This window comes from Poecilia formosa, unplaced genomic scaffold (assembly GCF_000485575.1).
Source record: "Poecilia formosa unplaced genomic scaffold, Poecilia_formosa-5.1.2 Scaffold52, whole genome shotgun sequence".
Taxonomy (NCBI): domain Eukaryota; kingdom Metazoa; phylum Chordata; class Actinopteri; order Cyprinodontiformes; family Poeciliidae; genus Poecilia; species Poecilia formosa.
The window spans coordinates 1,889,489-1,906,908 of NW_006799991.1; the positions used below are offsets into that span (position 1 = coordinate 1,889,489).

The following is a 17,420-nucleotide window of genomic DNA, read 5'->3' on the forward strand; positions in this document are numbered from 1 at the left end:
GTGTTTTGTTGCACATGTCTCGGATGTGGTTCTGTACTTTTTGCTGTGCTCTGGGACATTTCTTGGCTGTGCTTCTGGGAGATTTGGACGTGGCTTTTCCTCCTCCTGCTTCAAACGACATCAAACCAGCTTTTCATTAGCTGGAACCACAGGATCTCTTCCAGGCTCTTCGCCAACCTGATATCATTTGACATTTAATATCCCCCACCCAAAATTAAGTCTCATCAGCAAACCTAGAGCTATAATTAGACCTTGTTTAAAAAAAAAAAAAAAGGGGGAAGGATTTCTTTTCCACACGCGTTACTCAACATGTTTGAGAAATAACTCTGCTAGTTGTTGCTCGTCAGTTTTTCTAAAGAATTTCACCTTCAGCCTATATCTCGTTTGATCTCGATTAGGTTCTTTACACGTCTAATTATAGAGGAATTGAGTGAATGTAAAGTAATAAAATTATACATTATTAAGATTTATTGAACTTTTCAGTGTCTAGAGAAATGATATTGACGTAAACTTACTAAAGGAAGAAACTAGGCTGATTACTAATAGACCAAACAATTTGTCAAGTATAACGCTCACATTTAAGATGCCTTTAGACAAAACTGCTGAAATTGTGGGAGCACAAAAATCTGCCAAAGTGTCTCATAAGATGTTGACTCACATTTGTGCCCTGAACAAAGGTAAACGATCCCCCTCCATCTGTAACCTCCGTCTGCAGACGTAGTTACAATTCAGTGCCCTGAGTCGGTGCTTATGGCCGCCCTCGCCTTGTAAACAAACACAGATGCCTGTGAGTCACTTTCTCTTGACGAACAAGGAGAAAGCACAAGGCTTTATGAAGCTGTCTGTGTGCACATCCCATCTGTTAGCTGTGCTTTTTGTATAATTTTATTTTATATTTTATAGTATAATTCATTCTTTCAACAAATAAGAGCCATGCCTAAGGATTCATATCGTATGTTTTATATAGTGCTACGGTACAGAAACAAACTTCATTATGTTGAGAATTTAGATTAGACAAAGTATAATATTTACAGATGTTTTATTTTATTCAGCCTTTATTTTACCAGACGGGACAGATTTTCATCTGGGAGCTGGCAAAAGGCAGAAGCTTATGAGGAAAACGGTAATATGAGCCGACATTTAAACAGCAACAGATAAAACGGTATAAAGCTCCAATAACTATTATAGTCGTTAAAGAATAGTGCATAATTGTGAAGTAGATGGAAAATGCTGTTCATTCTTTTTTTTTTTTACAAATCAAAGTCGAAAAAGTGTGTTTTACATTTGTTTTCAACCCTAACAGAGTTATTACATGCAGATCCCTCTGTCACTGCTATTACAGCTGCAAGTATTTGAGGTTTTTACCATATTTTTTTTTTTTACCATTCCACAGACTTAATTATTTGCTTATTTTTGTTTGCAAAATTGGTCAACCTCAGTCATTGTTGCTCTGTTGCAGGGTTCAAATGTTTGGTAATTTTGTTTTTGTTGGATCGGTGGGAAAAAAAAAAATAAATTTTTCTTGTTTCCTCTGGAAAAAAACTTTTTAGCCAAAGTTTCAAACTCTTATGTGCGCACACTCTACGTCTTACAATCAAGTTTGGGTAAGATTTAGGTCTGGAGCTTGTGTGGAAGTAGATCCAAGATTGTTTCAGGTGTTAAGTTTCCACAAGAAAATATATTGTGCATTGTCGGTATGGATGTGGTTGATTTATGAGAATCCATGAAGCCTTCAGGATGAGGCGCTGTGTAATTAGCCAGTCCAAACCTGCCATCATCAGGCGTTCAGTCCCGTTTACGAGCTGTCAGTCAGAACTCCTTGTGCCATGTGGCCTCTTACATGAATATCCGTTTGTCATTAAAGCTGTTTGCCTTGTTCTAGGAACAGTCAAACATCTGTGTGTCATGATGAGTGAGTGCTGAAAGAAGGGAAAATGATGGAGGGAAAAGAGGAGGGCAGTGTCAGGGAAGGGATGAAGGATACTTTTCCCACACAAAGGCTTCTGTTTTTCTCGAGTTATTCCAGTTACAGCTGGAGGAAGCATAGTGTTTAAGATCATCAGTCATGTTCCAGGTGGAGGCCGCACCGAGCAGAGCAGGTGGAGAGATTCCCCATTTAAACCTAAGCTAGTGCTTCCCTGATCATGGCGACACGGCCCCAGCAGAATCCCCATCCCCAGAAAGCTAAATCAACTCTGTACAGACAGATCACATTCAGAAGTCCTTTTTATAACAATAATTTCATAATACTTGCTGCATTCCTGTTGGTTGTGTGGTAGGCTCCACTTCTCCTTTTCAAAGATGTATATAATTGCTCATCTGTTTACAGCCATTGTCAGTTGCGTGGCCAGCAGCAGCTTATTTAGATTTAAAGTGAAAAGACACCCTAAAACGACTCATTCAAGTAAATTCTGACAGCTGTGTGCTACAGAACACAAATGCTGGTGAGAACAGTCTTGCCACGGAGAGCTTTAAAACCCTTGGGTGGATGCTGGTTTGCTGGGTCTTCAAGCTACTTGGCTTAGACCTCCTTCCCCTTGACACACCTTGCAAGGCACCATCATAAGACATGTTTATTTTTTTTTTAGCTTTTGATGCCTTTGCCTAAAGTAAAATAAACATCCTGGGGCAGCGTTGGAAAACCGCAGTGTTTTTGCAAGGAATGAGCTGTTTGATTGCTCTCTTAATTCTCTCTAATGGCACCTATTGGAGGCTTTTTATGGTTCTTGTAACTTAAGATGCTGGATTAGTAACACAAACACTGGCAGAGGCTCTCGGATGCTGAAATCTTCCTGTTTGACTTGATCTTCACATCGTCTTTAGTTCATTCTTGTAATTTTGCAAACAATGCAGGCTGTGTGTTTCGTCCTCTAATGTCACGAGAGCTGTTTCTGTTGCCCTGCTCGTCCTGTCTGTTTTGTCAGACACGCCTTTATGTGCACAGGGACCATTAGTGGTTTTATGTTTCTCATTTCATGTGCTTGTGTGTGTGTGTGTGTGTTTCTGCGGGGGCACACGTTCATGGTCTTTGTGCGTTTTTACTTTAGAGCCTTTGTTAAACTGACTCCTCTGCAGAACGCAGGCGTTCAATGTGTTTCTCATTTCCTCCTTGGCTTATAAATACGGAGAAGTAAACAGATCTCTGTGATGGCGCTGCTTCATGCTGCTGATTTATAGCCTGTGTCTTCTGCAGACTGAAGAGGCTGTTTTCTTGTGTTTCAGAGTGTTTACAAAACACATACACACACACACAGCAGGATGTTTCTCATCAGCTGAATCAGACCACGGATGTAAATAATTTCAGTGCAGAGATCAGTAACCCATCCTTTGAACTGAAGGATGCTGATTCTTAACCCCGTTCAAGCGACTGACCTACTGTCTCCTCTTTCGCTCTAAGGTGGCTCCGATGTCCGGCAGTCTGAATGGGGATCTCATCTCGTCCTCCGGTCTCAGTGGCTCCACCTGCGTCTCCGAGTCGCCCCACTCCCAGAAGCCCGTCGTGCGGGGAAGCCTCTCCATGGCGCAGGCCGACTACCCCGAGCGGCCCGAGGTCCTGCTCAGGCGGGAGACCGGCTCCTCGACGCTTCCTCTCCCGCTGAAGACGGAGGTGCCGCTGCACCTCTTCAGCACCACCAACCAGCAGCACAAACCGGTCGGGGTGCAGCAGCAGATCCCCACCAAACTGGCAGCGATCAACAGCGGCAAAGGGAAAGGAAGCAAGAGTGGGAAAGCGTCGCATCGCACCGACAGCTCTGGTAAGCAACCAGTGATTTCCATTTACCAGTACAGTACTTCTTCCTTTTTATTATTAGGCCTGTCACAATAACAGATTTTGTTGTTTTCAGACCATTTTCAAGTCATATACTTAAAGCATAAACTTAAATTTCTAACAAACATATCACAATAAATCAACAAGACACTTGAAACGACAAATAAAAATGAATACTGAAAATTGTCCTTAAAAAAGGGCTAGTTGAGACCGATGCACCAGACTAAAGACTCTTTTATGTTTTGTTTTTTTTTAAATTTTTTTATTTTATTGATCATGCGGTTTATTTGGAAACAAACCCCAGTGTTTAATGGGACAGCATGTGATACTCCAGCAAAATATATATTTACATAAATCTGAACGGCATGCATTTGCATTCAGCCCTCTTTACTCTGATACCCCCCAAGTTAAATCCAGTGTAGCCGTCTACTTTCAGAACAAGGCACAGGCCGACTACCCCGAGCGGGGTAGTTTGTAAGTGGGAGTCAACATGTGAAATTAGAGCAGCGGGTAACATGTCCTCCCAGCAGCGTTGTTGAGCGTTCAGAAGCCGACGCCAGCAGTGACACCGCCGCAGCTGTCAGCCTGTGGGAGATGTAGATGTTTATCTCAGAAGGAAACAAGTTTTGAGTTGGTCTTATTGAAATAATTCCAAATTACGTGAGAAAGAATGTTTTTGAGATTCCTCTCTGCATGTCTGCACTTGTACTGAGCCATATTTAGAGCCTTTAAGACATTTCCTCCTCCTCCTTTTTACTTTGATTCCCTCAATAATTATAGAACTACAACTTTTGTAAAATGCATCATTAGATTTTTGTTAATTTTTACACATTCCTTACCTTAGACCATTGTTTAATTTTAATTGTTTAATTTTGAGGGTAAAACCAAATGGTTTTACCCTCAAAATTATTAAAAAATTTCCCTGTGGGAAGCTTCACTGCTCCACACGCCTAACACTGCAATCTGCCAACCCTCTGTCTCTTTTTGTCTCTCCGTTTTGGACATCCTCCTCTTAGCCTCTGTGGACATGAAGCAGATGCTCCCCCTGAAACTGTCTGTTAGAGACGACAACGTCCTGAAGGCCAAACGCTCCATCAGCCCCCATCAGCAGTCCCTCCAGTCTCACTCCCTGCATCACCACTCAGGTATCTGTCCAGATAAACACATCTTCACGGCGCCTCATTTATCGAAAACTGGCAAAGAAATCATCATCTGACATGATACCTGTGGATCATGTCAGATGAAACTCTGTGTGAGGTAGATAATTGTGTGTTGAATTTTAAGGTGAAAGAAATCCCATTTTCCATACCACACCCTTGTATNAAATCTTTTTAGTTCAGGACTATTTATTTACGTAGTGCTAATTCACAACAAGTGTAATCTGAAGGCATTTTTATTGTCAGAAATGTATCAGTGAGAACTACGAACCTTCACTAGAGTGGCATCTGTTTGTATTTCTCCGAAACTATCTGAAAAGGTTGCAACTTTGATTTAAATAAAACGTTTCTGAAATTTGATAAACTGCATATCTCATCAGATTTTTATGCTTTTATCTGGCTTTTGCTAAAGCAGCAGCTCTAAATGTGCTTTCTAAAATGCATTGATACCTAAACTGTAACCCCCCCAACGTCCTGCACGTAACATTTACTTTGGTACCGTCGTGTGTTTTGTTGCACATGTCTCGGATGTGGTTCTGTACTTTTTGCTGTGCTCTGGGACATTTCTTGGCTGTGCTTCTGGGAGATTTGGACGTGGCTTTTCCTCCTCCTGCTTCAAACGACATCAAACCAGCTTTTCATTAGCTGGAACCACAGGATCTCTTCCAGGCTCTTCGCCAACCTGATATCATTTGACATTTAATATCCCCCACCCAAAATTAAGTCTCATCAGCAAACCTAGAGCTATAATTAGACCTTGTTTAAAAAAAAAAAAAAAGGGGGAAGGATTTCTTTTCCACACGCGTTACTCAACATGTTTGAGAAATAACTCTGCTAGTTGTTGCTCGTCAGTTTTTCTAAAGAATTTCACCTTCAGCCTATATCTCGTTTGATCTCGATTAGGTTCTTTACACGTCTAATTATAGAGGAATTGAGTGAATGTAAAGTAATAAAATTATACATTATTAAGATTTATTGAACTTTTCAGTGTCTAGAGAAATGATATTGACGTAAACTTACTAAAGGAAGAAACTAGGCTGATTACTAATAGACCAAACAATTTGTCAAATATAACGCTCACATTTAAGATGCCTTTAGACAAAACTGCTGAAATTGTGGGAGCACAAAAATCTGCCAAAGTGTCTCATAAGATGTTGACTCACATTTGTGCCCTGAACAAAGGTAAACGATCCCCCTCCATCTGTAACCTCCGTCTGCAGACGTAGTTACAATTCAGTGGCCTGAGTCGGTGCTTATGGCCGCCCTCGCCTTGTAAACAAACACAGATGCCTGTGAGTCACTTTCTCTTGACGAACAAGGAGAAAGCACAAGGCTTTATGAAGCTGTCTGTGTGCACATCCCATCTGTTAGCTGTGCTTTTTGTATAATTTTATTTTATATTTTATAGTATAATTCATTCTTTCAACAAATAAGAGCCATGCCTGAGGATTCATATCGTATGTTTTATATAGTGCTACGGTACAGAAACAAACTTCATTATGTTGAGAATTTAGATTAGACAAAGTATAATATTTACAGATGTTTTATTTTATTCAGCCTTTATTTTACCAGACGGGACAGATTTTCATCTGGGAGCTGGCAAAAGGCAGAAGCTTATGAGGAAAACGGTAATATGAGCCGACATTTAAACAGCAACAGATAAAACGGTATAAAGCTCCAATAACTATTATAGTCGTTAAAGAATAGTGCATAATTGTGAAGTAGATGGAAAATGCTGTTCATTCTTTTTTTTTTTTACAAATCAAAGTCGAAAAAGTGTGTTTTACATTTGTTTTCAACCCTAACAGAGTTATTACATGCAGATCCCTCTGTCACTGCTATTACAGCTGCAAGTATTTGAGGTTTTTACCATATTTTTTTTTTTTACCATTCCACAGACTTAATTATTTGCTTATTTTTGTTTGCAAAATTGGTCAACCTCAGTCATTGTTGCTCTGTTGCAGGGTTCAAATGTTTGGTAATTTTGTTTTTGTTGGATCGGTGGGAAAAAAAAAAATAAATTTTTCTTGTTTCCTCTGGAAAAAAACTTTTTAGCCAAAGTTTCAAACTCTTATGTGCGCACACTCTACGTCTTACAATCAAGTTTGGGTAAGATTTAGGTCTGGAGCTTGTGTGGAAGTAGATCCAAGATTGTTTCAGGTGTTAAGTTTCCACAAGAAAATATATTGTGCATTGTCGGTATGGATGTGGTTGATTTATGAGAATCCATGAAGCCTTCAGGATGAGGCGCTGTGTAATTAGCCAGTCCAAACCTGCCATCATCAGGCGTTCAGTCCCGTTTACGAGCTGTCAGTCAGAACTCCTTGTGCCATGTGGCCTCTTACATGAATATCCGTTTGTCATTAAAGCTGTTTGCCTTGTTCTAGGAACAGTCAAACATCTGTGTGTCATGATGAGTGAGTGCTGAAAGAAGGGAAAATGATGGAGGGAAAAGAGGAGGGCAGTGTCAGGGAAGGGATGAAGGATACTTTTCCCACACAAAGGCTTCTGTTTTTCTCGAGTTATTCCAGTTACAGCTGGAGGAAGCATAGTGTTTAAGATCATCAGTCATGTTCCAGGTGGAGGCCGCACCGAGCAGAGCAGGTGGAGAGATTCCCCATTTAAACCTAAGCTAGTGCTTCCCTGATCATGGCGACACGGCCCCAGCAGAATCCCCATCCCCAGAAAGCTAAATCAACTCTGTACAGACAGATCACATTCAGAAGTCCTTTTTATAACAATAATTTCATAATACTTGCTGCATTCCTGTTGGTTGTGTGGTAGGCTCCACTTCTCCTTTTCAAAGATGTATATAATTGCTCATCTGTTTACAGCCATTGTCAGTTGCGTGGCCAGCAGCAGCTTATTTAGATTTAAAGTGAAAAGACACCCTAAAACGACTCATTCAAGTAAATTCTGACAGCTGTGTGCTACAGAACACAAATGCTGGTGAGAACAGTCTTGCCACGGAGAGCTTTAAAACCCTTGGGTGGATGCTGGTTTGCTGGGTCTTCAAGCTACTTGGCTTAGACCTCCTTCCCCTTGACACACCTTGCAAGGCACCATCATAAGACATGTTTATTTTTTTTTTAGCTTTTGATGCCTTTGCCTAAAGTAAAATAAACATCCTGGGGCAGCGTTGGAAAACCGCAGTGTTTTTGCAAGGAATGAGCTGTTTGATTGCTCTCTTAATTCTCTCTAATGGCACCTATTGGAGGCTTTTTATGGTTCTTGTAACTTAAGATGCTGGATTAGTAACACAAACACTGGCAGAGGCTCTCGGATGCTGAAATCTTCCTGTTTGACTTGATCTTCACATCGTCTTTAGTTCATTCTTGTAATTTTGCAAACAATGCAGGCTGTGTGTTTCGTCCTCTAATGTCACGAGAGCTGTTTCTGTTGCCCTGCTCGTCCTGTCTGTTTTGTCAGACACGCCTTTATGTGCACAGGGACCATTAGTGGTTTTATGTTTCTCATTTCATGTGCTTGTGTGTGTGTGTGTGTGTTTCTGCGGGGGCACACGTTCATGGTCTTTGTGCGTTTTTACTTTAGAGCCTTTGTTAAACTGACTCCTCTGCAGAACGCAGGCGTTCAATGTGTTTCTCATTTCCTCCTTGGCTTATAAATACGGAGAAGTAAACAGATCTCTGTGATGGCGCTGCTTCATGCTGCTGATTTATAGCCTGTGTCTTCTGCAGACTGAAGAGGCTGTTTTCTTGTGTTTCAGAGTGTTTACAAAACACATACACACACACACAGCAGGATGTTTCTCATCAGCTGAATCAGACCACGGATGTAAATAATTTCAGTGCAGAGATCAGTAACCCATCCTTTGAACTGAAGGATGCTGATTCTTAACCCCGTTCAAGCGACTGACCTACTGTCTCCTCTTTCGCTCTAAGGTGGCTCCGATGTCCGGCAGTCTGAATGGGGATCTCATCTCGTCCTCCGGTCTCAGTGGCTCCACCTGCGTCTCCGAGTCGCCCCACTCCCAGAAGCCCGTCGTGCGGGGAAGCCTCTCCGTGGCGCAGGCCGACTACCCCGAGCGGCCCGAGGTCCTGCTCAGGCGGGAGACCGGCTCCTCGACGCTTCCTCTCCCGCTGAAGACGGAGGTGCCGCTGCACCTCTTCAGCACCACCAACCAGCAGCACAAACCGGTCGGGGTGCAGCAGCAGATCCCCACCAAACTGGCAGCGATCAACAGCGGCAAAGGGAAAGGAAGCAAGAGTGGGAAAGCGTCGCATCGCACCGACAGCTCTGGTAAGCAACCAGTGATTTCCATTTACCAGTACAGTACTTCTTCCTTTTTATTATTAGGCCTGTCACAATAACAGATTTTGTTGTTTTCAGACCATTTTCAAGTCATATACTTAAAGCATACACTTAAATTTCTAACAAACATATCACAATAAATCAACAAGACACTTGAAACGACAAATAAAAATGAATACTGAAAATTGTCCTTAAAAAAGGGCTAGTTGAGACCGATGCACCAGACTAAAGACTCTTTTATGTTTTGTTTTTTTTTAAATTTTTTTATTTTATTGATCATGCGGTTTATTTGGAAACAAACCCCAGTGTTTAATGGGACAGCATGTGATACTCCAGCAAAATATATATTTACATAAATCTGAACGGCATGCATTTGCATTCAGCCCTCTTTACTCTGATACCCCCCAAGTTAAATCCAGTGTAGCCGTCTACTTTCAGAACAAGGCACAGGCCGACTACCCCGAGCGGGGTAGTTTGTAAGTGGGAGTCAACATGTGAAATTAGAGCAGCAGGTAACATGTCCTCCCAGCAGCGTTGTTGAGCGTTCAGAAGCCGACGCCAGCAGTGACACCGCCGCAGCTGTCAGCCTGTGGGAGATGTAGATGTTTATCTCAGAAGGAAACAAGTTTTGAGTTGGTCTTATTGAAATAATTCCAAATTACGTGAGAAAGAATGTTTTTGAGATTCCTCCCTCCATGTCTGCACTTGTACTGAGCCATATTTAGAGCCTTTAAGACATTTCCTCCTCCTCCTTTTTACTTTGATTCCCACAATAATTATAGAACTACAACTTTTGTAAAATGCATCATTAGATTTTTGTTAATTTTTACACATTCCTTACCTTAGACCATTGTTTAATTTTAATTGTTTAATTTTGAGGGTAAAACCAAATGGTTTTACCCTCAAAATTATTAAAAATTTCCCTGTGGGAAGCTTCACTGCTCCACACGCCTAACACTGCAATCTGCCAACCCTCTGTCTCTTTTTGTCTCTCCGTTTTGGACATCCTCCTCTTAGCCTCTGTGGACATGAAGCAGATGCTCCCCCTGAAACTGTCTGCTAGAGACGACAACGTCCTGAAGGCCAAACGCTCCATCAGCCCCCATCAGCAGTCCCTCCAGTCTCACTCCCTGCATCACCACTCAGGTATCTGTCCAGATAAACACATCTTCACGGCGCCTCATTTATCGAAAACTGGCAAAGAAATCATCATCTGACATGATACCTGTGGATCATGTCAGATGAAACTCTGTGTGAGGTAGATAATTGTGTGTTGAATTTTAAGGTGAAAGAAATCCCATTTTCCATACCACACCCTTGTATGTTTATAGTTTTTTGTGACCGCTTTTCTATAACCTGACTTCCTTTTTTTCCTCCTCCTTCTTTTTACAAGGTTCATGGAGGTGCTTGAAATCCTTGAAAAATGCTTGAACTTCTATTAGGTGTTTTGAAGGTTTGGAAAGTGCTTGATTTCTGTAAAGAAAAGAATACCAACACGACGTGGTGGTGGTCCTTGAGTGTACTTGATATTCAAACTGCACTCTTGGGTAATAAAGTGCAATCCAACGTATGACTAAAAGCCTAATTTTCCCAAGCGATATTTATAATTAAATTCAGATATTTAAAGATAATAAAAAAACATTTTTTTTCTCTGTCAGAAAGCTTGGTGAGAATATTGTTTTAGATTTTTTTGTAACTTTCTCTTATATTTGTAGTTTAACTCATTCCTGCTGTAGAATATAAAATACTATCACAAAGTATTTATTAACAACAGTGAATAGAAACTGTTTTCTTTTGTTCATTTGGACTCCGAAGTGTGGTGCTGGGAAAGTTTCAAAACGTGCCTTGAAAATTCTTGAAAAATGCTTGAATTTTTGTGTGAAAAGTGTACAAACCATTTGTAATGATTTATCACGTTGTTTTATTTTGATTCTATTTGTCTTTTAATTAATGGAAGCGTCACAACAAAATTAAGATGTCATCAAAAGACACAATAAGGGATTGAAACTAACGTTCTCTGCCAATTTTGTGTAATATTATCTTTATGGTTGACTCACCAATAATGATCATTTAATCGTCTCGTGTTAAAAGTACAGAATGACGAATAGATCTGCAAACATTCTCGAGTAAAACTGAGCCGACTGCTAAGCTGCATTTTTCTGCTGTACACGTTTGAACTTTGAAGTTGGTTCTCACGGACACAAACCTGAATGTTCACCTGGGCAAGCGGGACCCCGCCCTGTGGCATTCCTCTGAAAAGCTCACCCTCATGCCGGCCTCGCCCTGTGTAAACACCCATCAGTTTCTCATCCTTCCTTTTGATAAATGGCCAGCTCTTCTGTTCACACACACACACACACACACGTTTTAATCCTCCTCTCTCACAATCACTTTGAATAAAAATCATTGGGAGGATCTCATGTGATTCACTTCAGTTGGGGCTAAGTGGGACACACAGGGTTTTCTGAAGGGTTTAAAATGACCTCAGCAATTACAAATGGTATTTCATTAATCTTGCTATTGAAAATAAAGCTAACACTTTGGGCACTCCATCAGAAATGTAAATATCACAGCAGCGTCTGTAGTTTCAGCGAAAGTGAGGATGGAACATAAAATAGTGTTGAGGTGAGGGACAAATAAATTATTTGTCCCTCACCAGATTCTTTTTGAATTCACAGCATATAAACCTTTTAGAAATGTCATAAATAAGGCTACCAACTTTTGGAAACCGTAGAACCACCTGTACACATTACCTGTACAAAGACTGAAGTAGCTAAGCTAAACTAAGCAAATTTAAAGAAGTTTTAGTAAAAAAAAAAATCCCTTGGTGTTTCGCCTTTGGCGTTGGCTGTCACCATCTACAAAACTGGGAGTTTCCTGTGTTTCTGTTTACTCAACGTACTAAACTTATTTTTACCTTTTTGATGTTTTTTTTTATTCTAATATTGTAAATCAATAAGAAATGTATATTTGCAGTGTGTCCTTTAGGAATCAAATAAAAAACTAAATACATTGCTACAAATTTACACACATTACTGAATAAAATATGTAAACCACCAAAATATATTATTTTTTGGCACTACCAGAACTCCATACAATATCTCTTTGATGTGGGTTCCTAGCCACTGATGTTTATACTGCAGCTCTTGGTAATAAACTCAGAAGCTTCCTGCTCAACTCAAATGGGTTTTATCACCTTCTAGTCAAGACTCTGACGTTTCCATGGATACCAAATATGTCTATGTTTAACTGAGGGGAAAATAGTCCAAATCTGCCCCTGGTACCGGTTCTGACCAGCTCGGAATATTGCAAGCATACTGCTGTTTATGATTTCTGGATTAACCCTTTCTTTTCTGCTGGTGTTTTCAGATCAGCTGAGTCCAGAGCAGACTGGATTAGACACGCAGCCCACCTCCTCCATCGGCTCCAACCAGAAGCCCCCCATGCAGGGCGTGCAGCCCCATCCTCCCCCCTCCGTTCATCACCTCCACTCCCAGAGCGCCGACTCCCTCCCGTTCCAGCCCCACCTGCAGCCGCACAGCCTCAGCCAAATCACACAGGCCAACGCCCCGCTGAACGTTCACGGCCTCAGCGCGACGCCGCCCTACAGCCTCCCTGCTGAGGACCTCAACAAGGAGGACGTCATATTTTTTTAAAGCTCCAGCTGCCCCAGGACCGAGCACTGATCCCCCCAGTCTGACCACAACTTATTGCCGAGGCTCGCGTGGAGAAATTTCCCCCGGCTTTTTATTCGATAGCGTTTGCTAATTCACATTTTAATCCAAGCTGCCTCCAATATTTAATTTAATTCTTAGGTATAAATACTTACAAGTATGGGGTGCAAAGGTGTTCTCAAACAAAAGAGAACACCTCTTTTGTTCTCTTTTGCGTTGATTTATTGTTATTTTAATTAAGTTTTATTAATCCAAAGACACAAAACACGTTTCTGAACAGGATCTGACTGAAAGGACAACGGCGAAGGATCGTTTTGTTTTTTTTTTTAATCTAGAAGAAGTTCAGCTTGTGAGAAGCAAAACGTTCAGTGAAGGATATTTACCGCTCTCTCCTGCTGGTCCTGGACCATCATGAAGCTTTTCATCAGAAGTGATCAAAACTCTGCTTGAAGTTTCATCTGCACATTGTAAAAACAAAACAAAATGAAAAAAAAAAACTCCTTTCCAAAATAATGAAGGAACATTTTATGGGGAATATGTTGAAAAATGTTGATTGTACAGCTTTTATGATTGTAAAGCTTAATTGCATTTTTTGGTACTTGTCTTAAATGTGCTTCTTTCAAAAAAAAAAAAAAATCGTAACACCACCAGTCTTATTGCTGGTTTAGAAAGTTGACTAACATTTTATTTGAGCAAAGGCAGGGCTTGTTTTTTTGTTTTTTTTTGGGTAATATGTGTAAAAATATGAAGTGAGACTCAAAGAACACACTTTCCTTAGAAGAGTTGGAGAGTTTTTTTCTTTGTATTCATAACGCTAATCTGCCAATCTTGTTCTGCTTTGGTCAAAATGACGAACCAGAATTGTGCTTATATAAGCGGCGAAATGGCAAAACGTGGTCAAATTTGAAATTTCATTTTAGTTTGTTTCACAGAGGTTGACGAAAGTAAAAAAGACGTATTGCAGGTGAAAACTGAATCTGTTTGTTCTGCTGCTCATGTTGAGTTTGCTGTGAGCTCCGTCTGCATGCTGGACTTTAAAAACAAACGATTCTTCAGAATCGGAGGATGAGCAATCAGACGGTGCCCTTCATGGTAGAGATGTTGTGATCATGAGTTAGAGGCTGATTTCCAATCTGATTTTTTTTTTTTAAAGCTTGAGGTGCTTGTGTTGTTTAATATCTATTCAGATTTCAAGAGGAATATCAGAAGATGTAGGGTTAGAATATCTTTTTCTGGTCTTTTTGACATAAAGGAAGCAGATTTAACGTTGATGTAAAACAAGATTTTTCTGTTTCAGACAAAATGATCATGGAGTTTACATTCTAAGCAATCTTATCATTCCATATCATAGATTATTAAGCATCTTTAGGTATTTAGATCCTTCCATTAGTTAAAATTTCTGAAAGGCCACCGACGTTAATCCAGCCTGGTTAAAAGCTCAAAAGTATAAAATAAATTTCTGTGAGCCCTATGATTCTTCTACCACAGGCGTGTCTGAACATGTCTTCTCTTGACTAGCTTCTTGCATCTCTGTGCTTCCTCTGATTCATTTTTAATCACCTAAGTGGGACCAAAACTCAAGTCGTCTTCACTCGTCAGCTGCGTTCACACTGAAGTGTTGTCACGACAACCTGGTCGCTTTTTATGCATGAAGTTTTCTGCTGGTTGGAAACTCGGACATCAAACTGATCACTTGGTTAAGGCAGATCACCAGCCCACTGCTGGGTGCATCTCTATTCTGGAGTGCGTTTGGAGAACTCGTTTTAAAAGAAGAAATAGCAACGGCTGCCTAAGTTCTAGGAGTTTCTCCTCACTCATTACTCGTGCAAATCAAAACCAGAGCAGTAAAAGGAGACCTAAAGTTTGTATTTTGCAGCTGACTATCAATTTCAAAGTTAATGCACACAACTGTTTTGAGTTTGTTCCACTGGACTCTGGTTCACGTTTAATATTTCATTTGAAGGATTGTGAATGTTAAAAGATGTACAACTGAAATCTATTTGTCTTGAGAAGAAAATGTGGAGGTTTCCATTTTTTTTATTTTTTTTAACTCTTTGCAGACAGAGACCACGCTCAGTAGGGTCACCCGGAGCGGCTTATTTTATATCCTGTATATTTTTGTACATACTTTATGTGACCTACAGCATTAGCTGCCCTCCTGTTGCTTAATTTGTTCATTTGTCATGAATCAGGTTGTAAAAATCCAGCGGAAGTCTGTTTCTGTGTACACTTTACACACACCCACACACACACGCCTGTATGTAAGCTCACCTGTGGACGCTCTCAGCCGTCGATAAAACTATAATCACACGTTGCTGTAATTTAACTGAAATTGAAGGCATTTTTTTTATTTTCTCTCCTCACTTGTTTTTGTTGTCCGAACTAAACTCGATGTCCGCTGCCTGCTGGCTCTCTGGTACGACTCATGATTGAGGTTTCACCAAGATTATGCATCAGTTAAAAATATAATTGTCTGCTCTTTTTTTTTTTTTTCTTGTTTTTTAGTGGTTTGAACCAAAGACATTCGGCTGACTGTTCCTCTCTGTGCACACGCACGGAGGATTGAACACACCGTGCGCGTTCTGTGGTTATCCACAAGGTTTATTTACTTGCCTATAAAAGAAAATTCTTCAGGGAGTGTCCGTAGCAATTGTTTACAGCATGTTGTAGTCCAGCTCACATCCTGCGTTGGGTCTGGCTTTTGGAAATCGTACGCTTCCTCTGCCAGATTACAGATCACTCCTCTTCTACACTGTAGACACGATGACGATGAACCAGCTGAATGTCGGTGGGATCAGTAGGCATGGATTGGTGTGCTTTATGTTTTAAGGTTTAATTTCTGGTATTGAAGACTAAAATGCAACAGATGTTTCTGTTGCTGCTACAATAATATAGAACATTTTCTGGCTTTATAAGCAACATATTGAGCAGGAATCTGCAACTTGCAACTCCACAGCCAACAGCGGCTCTTTGGTCCTTCCATAATGGCCAAAATAGTGCAGAACCACTATTTTATATAGATGGATACAAAAATGCAGATTTTAACAAGTTTTTTTTTTTTGCATGGAATAAATTCTTCATTGAATTTCCACAACAGAAGTATCTGTAATAGTATTGACTCATCATTATTTTTTTTTTGTAGTTTTTTTTTTTTTGCCTCATTTTCCACAAACATCAACATGCCACCTAAGAAAATGTATCGGTCCTCTTTTTGCAAATGTTTTATAGTTTTTCTTTGTTTTAAAACCTAAAGCCAAAAACAAAATGGTGGTTCTTTAAAAAGAATGACCACTAATTTTCCTACAGCAGATATTCAAAAATTAAGTTGTCCTTTTACCAATGGTTATGTGACTTTTGTGGCCCTAAAGTTTTATATAGCTGGACGAAGGGCAAAAACGACTCCTTAGTGTGTAAAGGTTGCAGACCCCTGATACAGAACAAACACCATATTAGTTTCCAAATGCTGACTGCATTCAAATACTACAAATTTCTGCTTTTTATAGAGTAAAATAAACATTACCAGGTGAAATTGGTTGCTTAGTCAGGCTATCTGCTCAGGTAGCCAGTCTGCTTGTAGCTTCACGACTGTTTAAAACAGCATTACCTTAATAAAAGGCCTATTAGTGACTTTTAAATACTTTCAAGAAACTGTTTAAAAAAAACAAAACCTGCTTTCCTTCAGCCAGCCAATTAGTAGTGAACAGCAACGGGTGGGGGAGGGGCTGCTCTTTACAAGCTTGAGAAAACGCCATCACTCAAACATGTTTTCTGGGATCTCATTGAAAGGAATTTAAGGTACGACGTCAAATTGTAGCTTTTTTAAAAAAATTTTTAAAAGCCTAACTTTATATAGCAGTGATAGCAGAAACCTGCCCATGCCTGGTGCCCCGCATTCTGGCTTTGTCCTCAACTATAATGCGGTATCCTGTTAAAAAATGTTTGTCTGTCGATGTTTCATGTGGTCGCTCACTCCAGGGTACGTTCATAACTGCAGCAGATGGAAGAACTTGTGTAAGAGCACTTTAGCTTTGCTCCAGAGTTTTGCGTCAATCCTCAGCAGGTGCCACTGTTCTGATCAAATGAAGTCTTAAACATTGCATCGCTGCACTCGGACGCTTGGTGTACTTGACTGTTGTATATTTCAGAATGTGGTCAGTCGTGCCACTGTGTGTACGTGTATGTTTTTGTCTGTCTGTCTGTGTGTGTGTGTGTGTGTGTGTGTGTGTGTGTGTGCTACAAAGCAGAAGAAGCATTTTATGCACACTTGTTGGACCTGTAATATGTAAATAAACACGCAAAATATTTTATTTCCTCTGCCAATTTTACACTAGTCACTTTGGATAGTAGCATACTTGAAGAGGAAAATAAATGATTATAATGTCTGTTGTTTTCTGTAAACTTGTTTGTACCGACACTTATGACATCTGTAGCACACGGCTAAAAAACTGATTTTTGTACTTTTCTTTTTCTTTATCTTATTCACTGCACCACATTAGAGCACAAACCGCTGCCTTAGAGAGACCTAGTAATAAAAATCTCAAATGATCA

The 17,420-nt window shown here is 40.3% G+C and overlaps 1 protein-coding gene across 1 annotated transcript in view; it reads left to right on the forward strand.

Annotated features, from left to right (window-relative positions):
• The window catches only part of LOC103138562 (rho guanine nucleotide exchange factor 18-like), a 57,216-nt gene extending 39,796 nt beyond the window's left edge, over positions 1-17,420 (forward strand). The window contains exons 30-32 of the mRNA XM_016671842.1: positions 8,829-9,186; positions 10,216-10,344; positions 12,568-17,420. Of these exons, the coding sequence (XP_016527328.1) occupies positions 8,829-9,186; positions 10,216-10,344; positions 12,568-12,854 (774 nt within the window). The 3' untranslated portion in view covers positions 12,855-17,420. The remainder of the gene's footprint in view (positions 1-8,828; positions 9,187-10,215; positions 10,345-12,567) is intronic.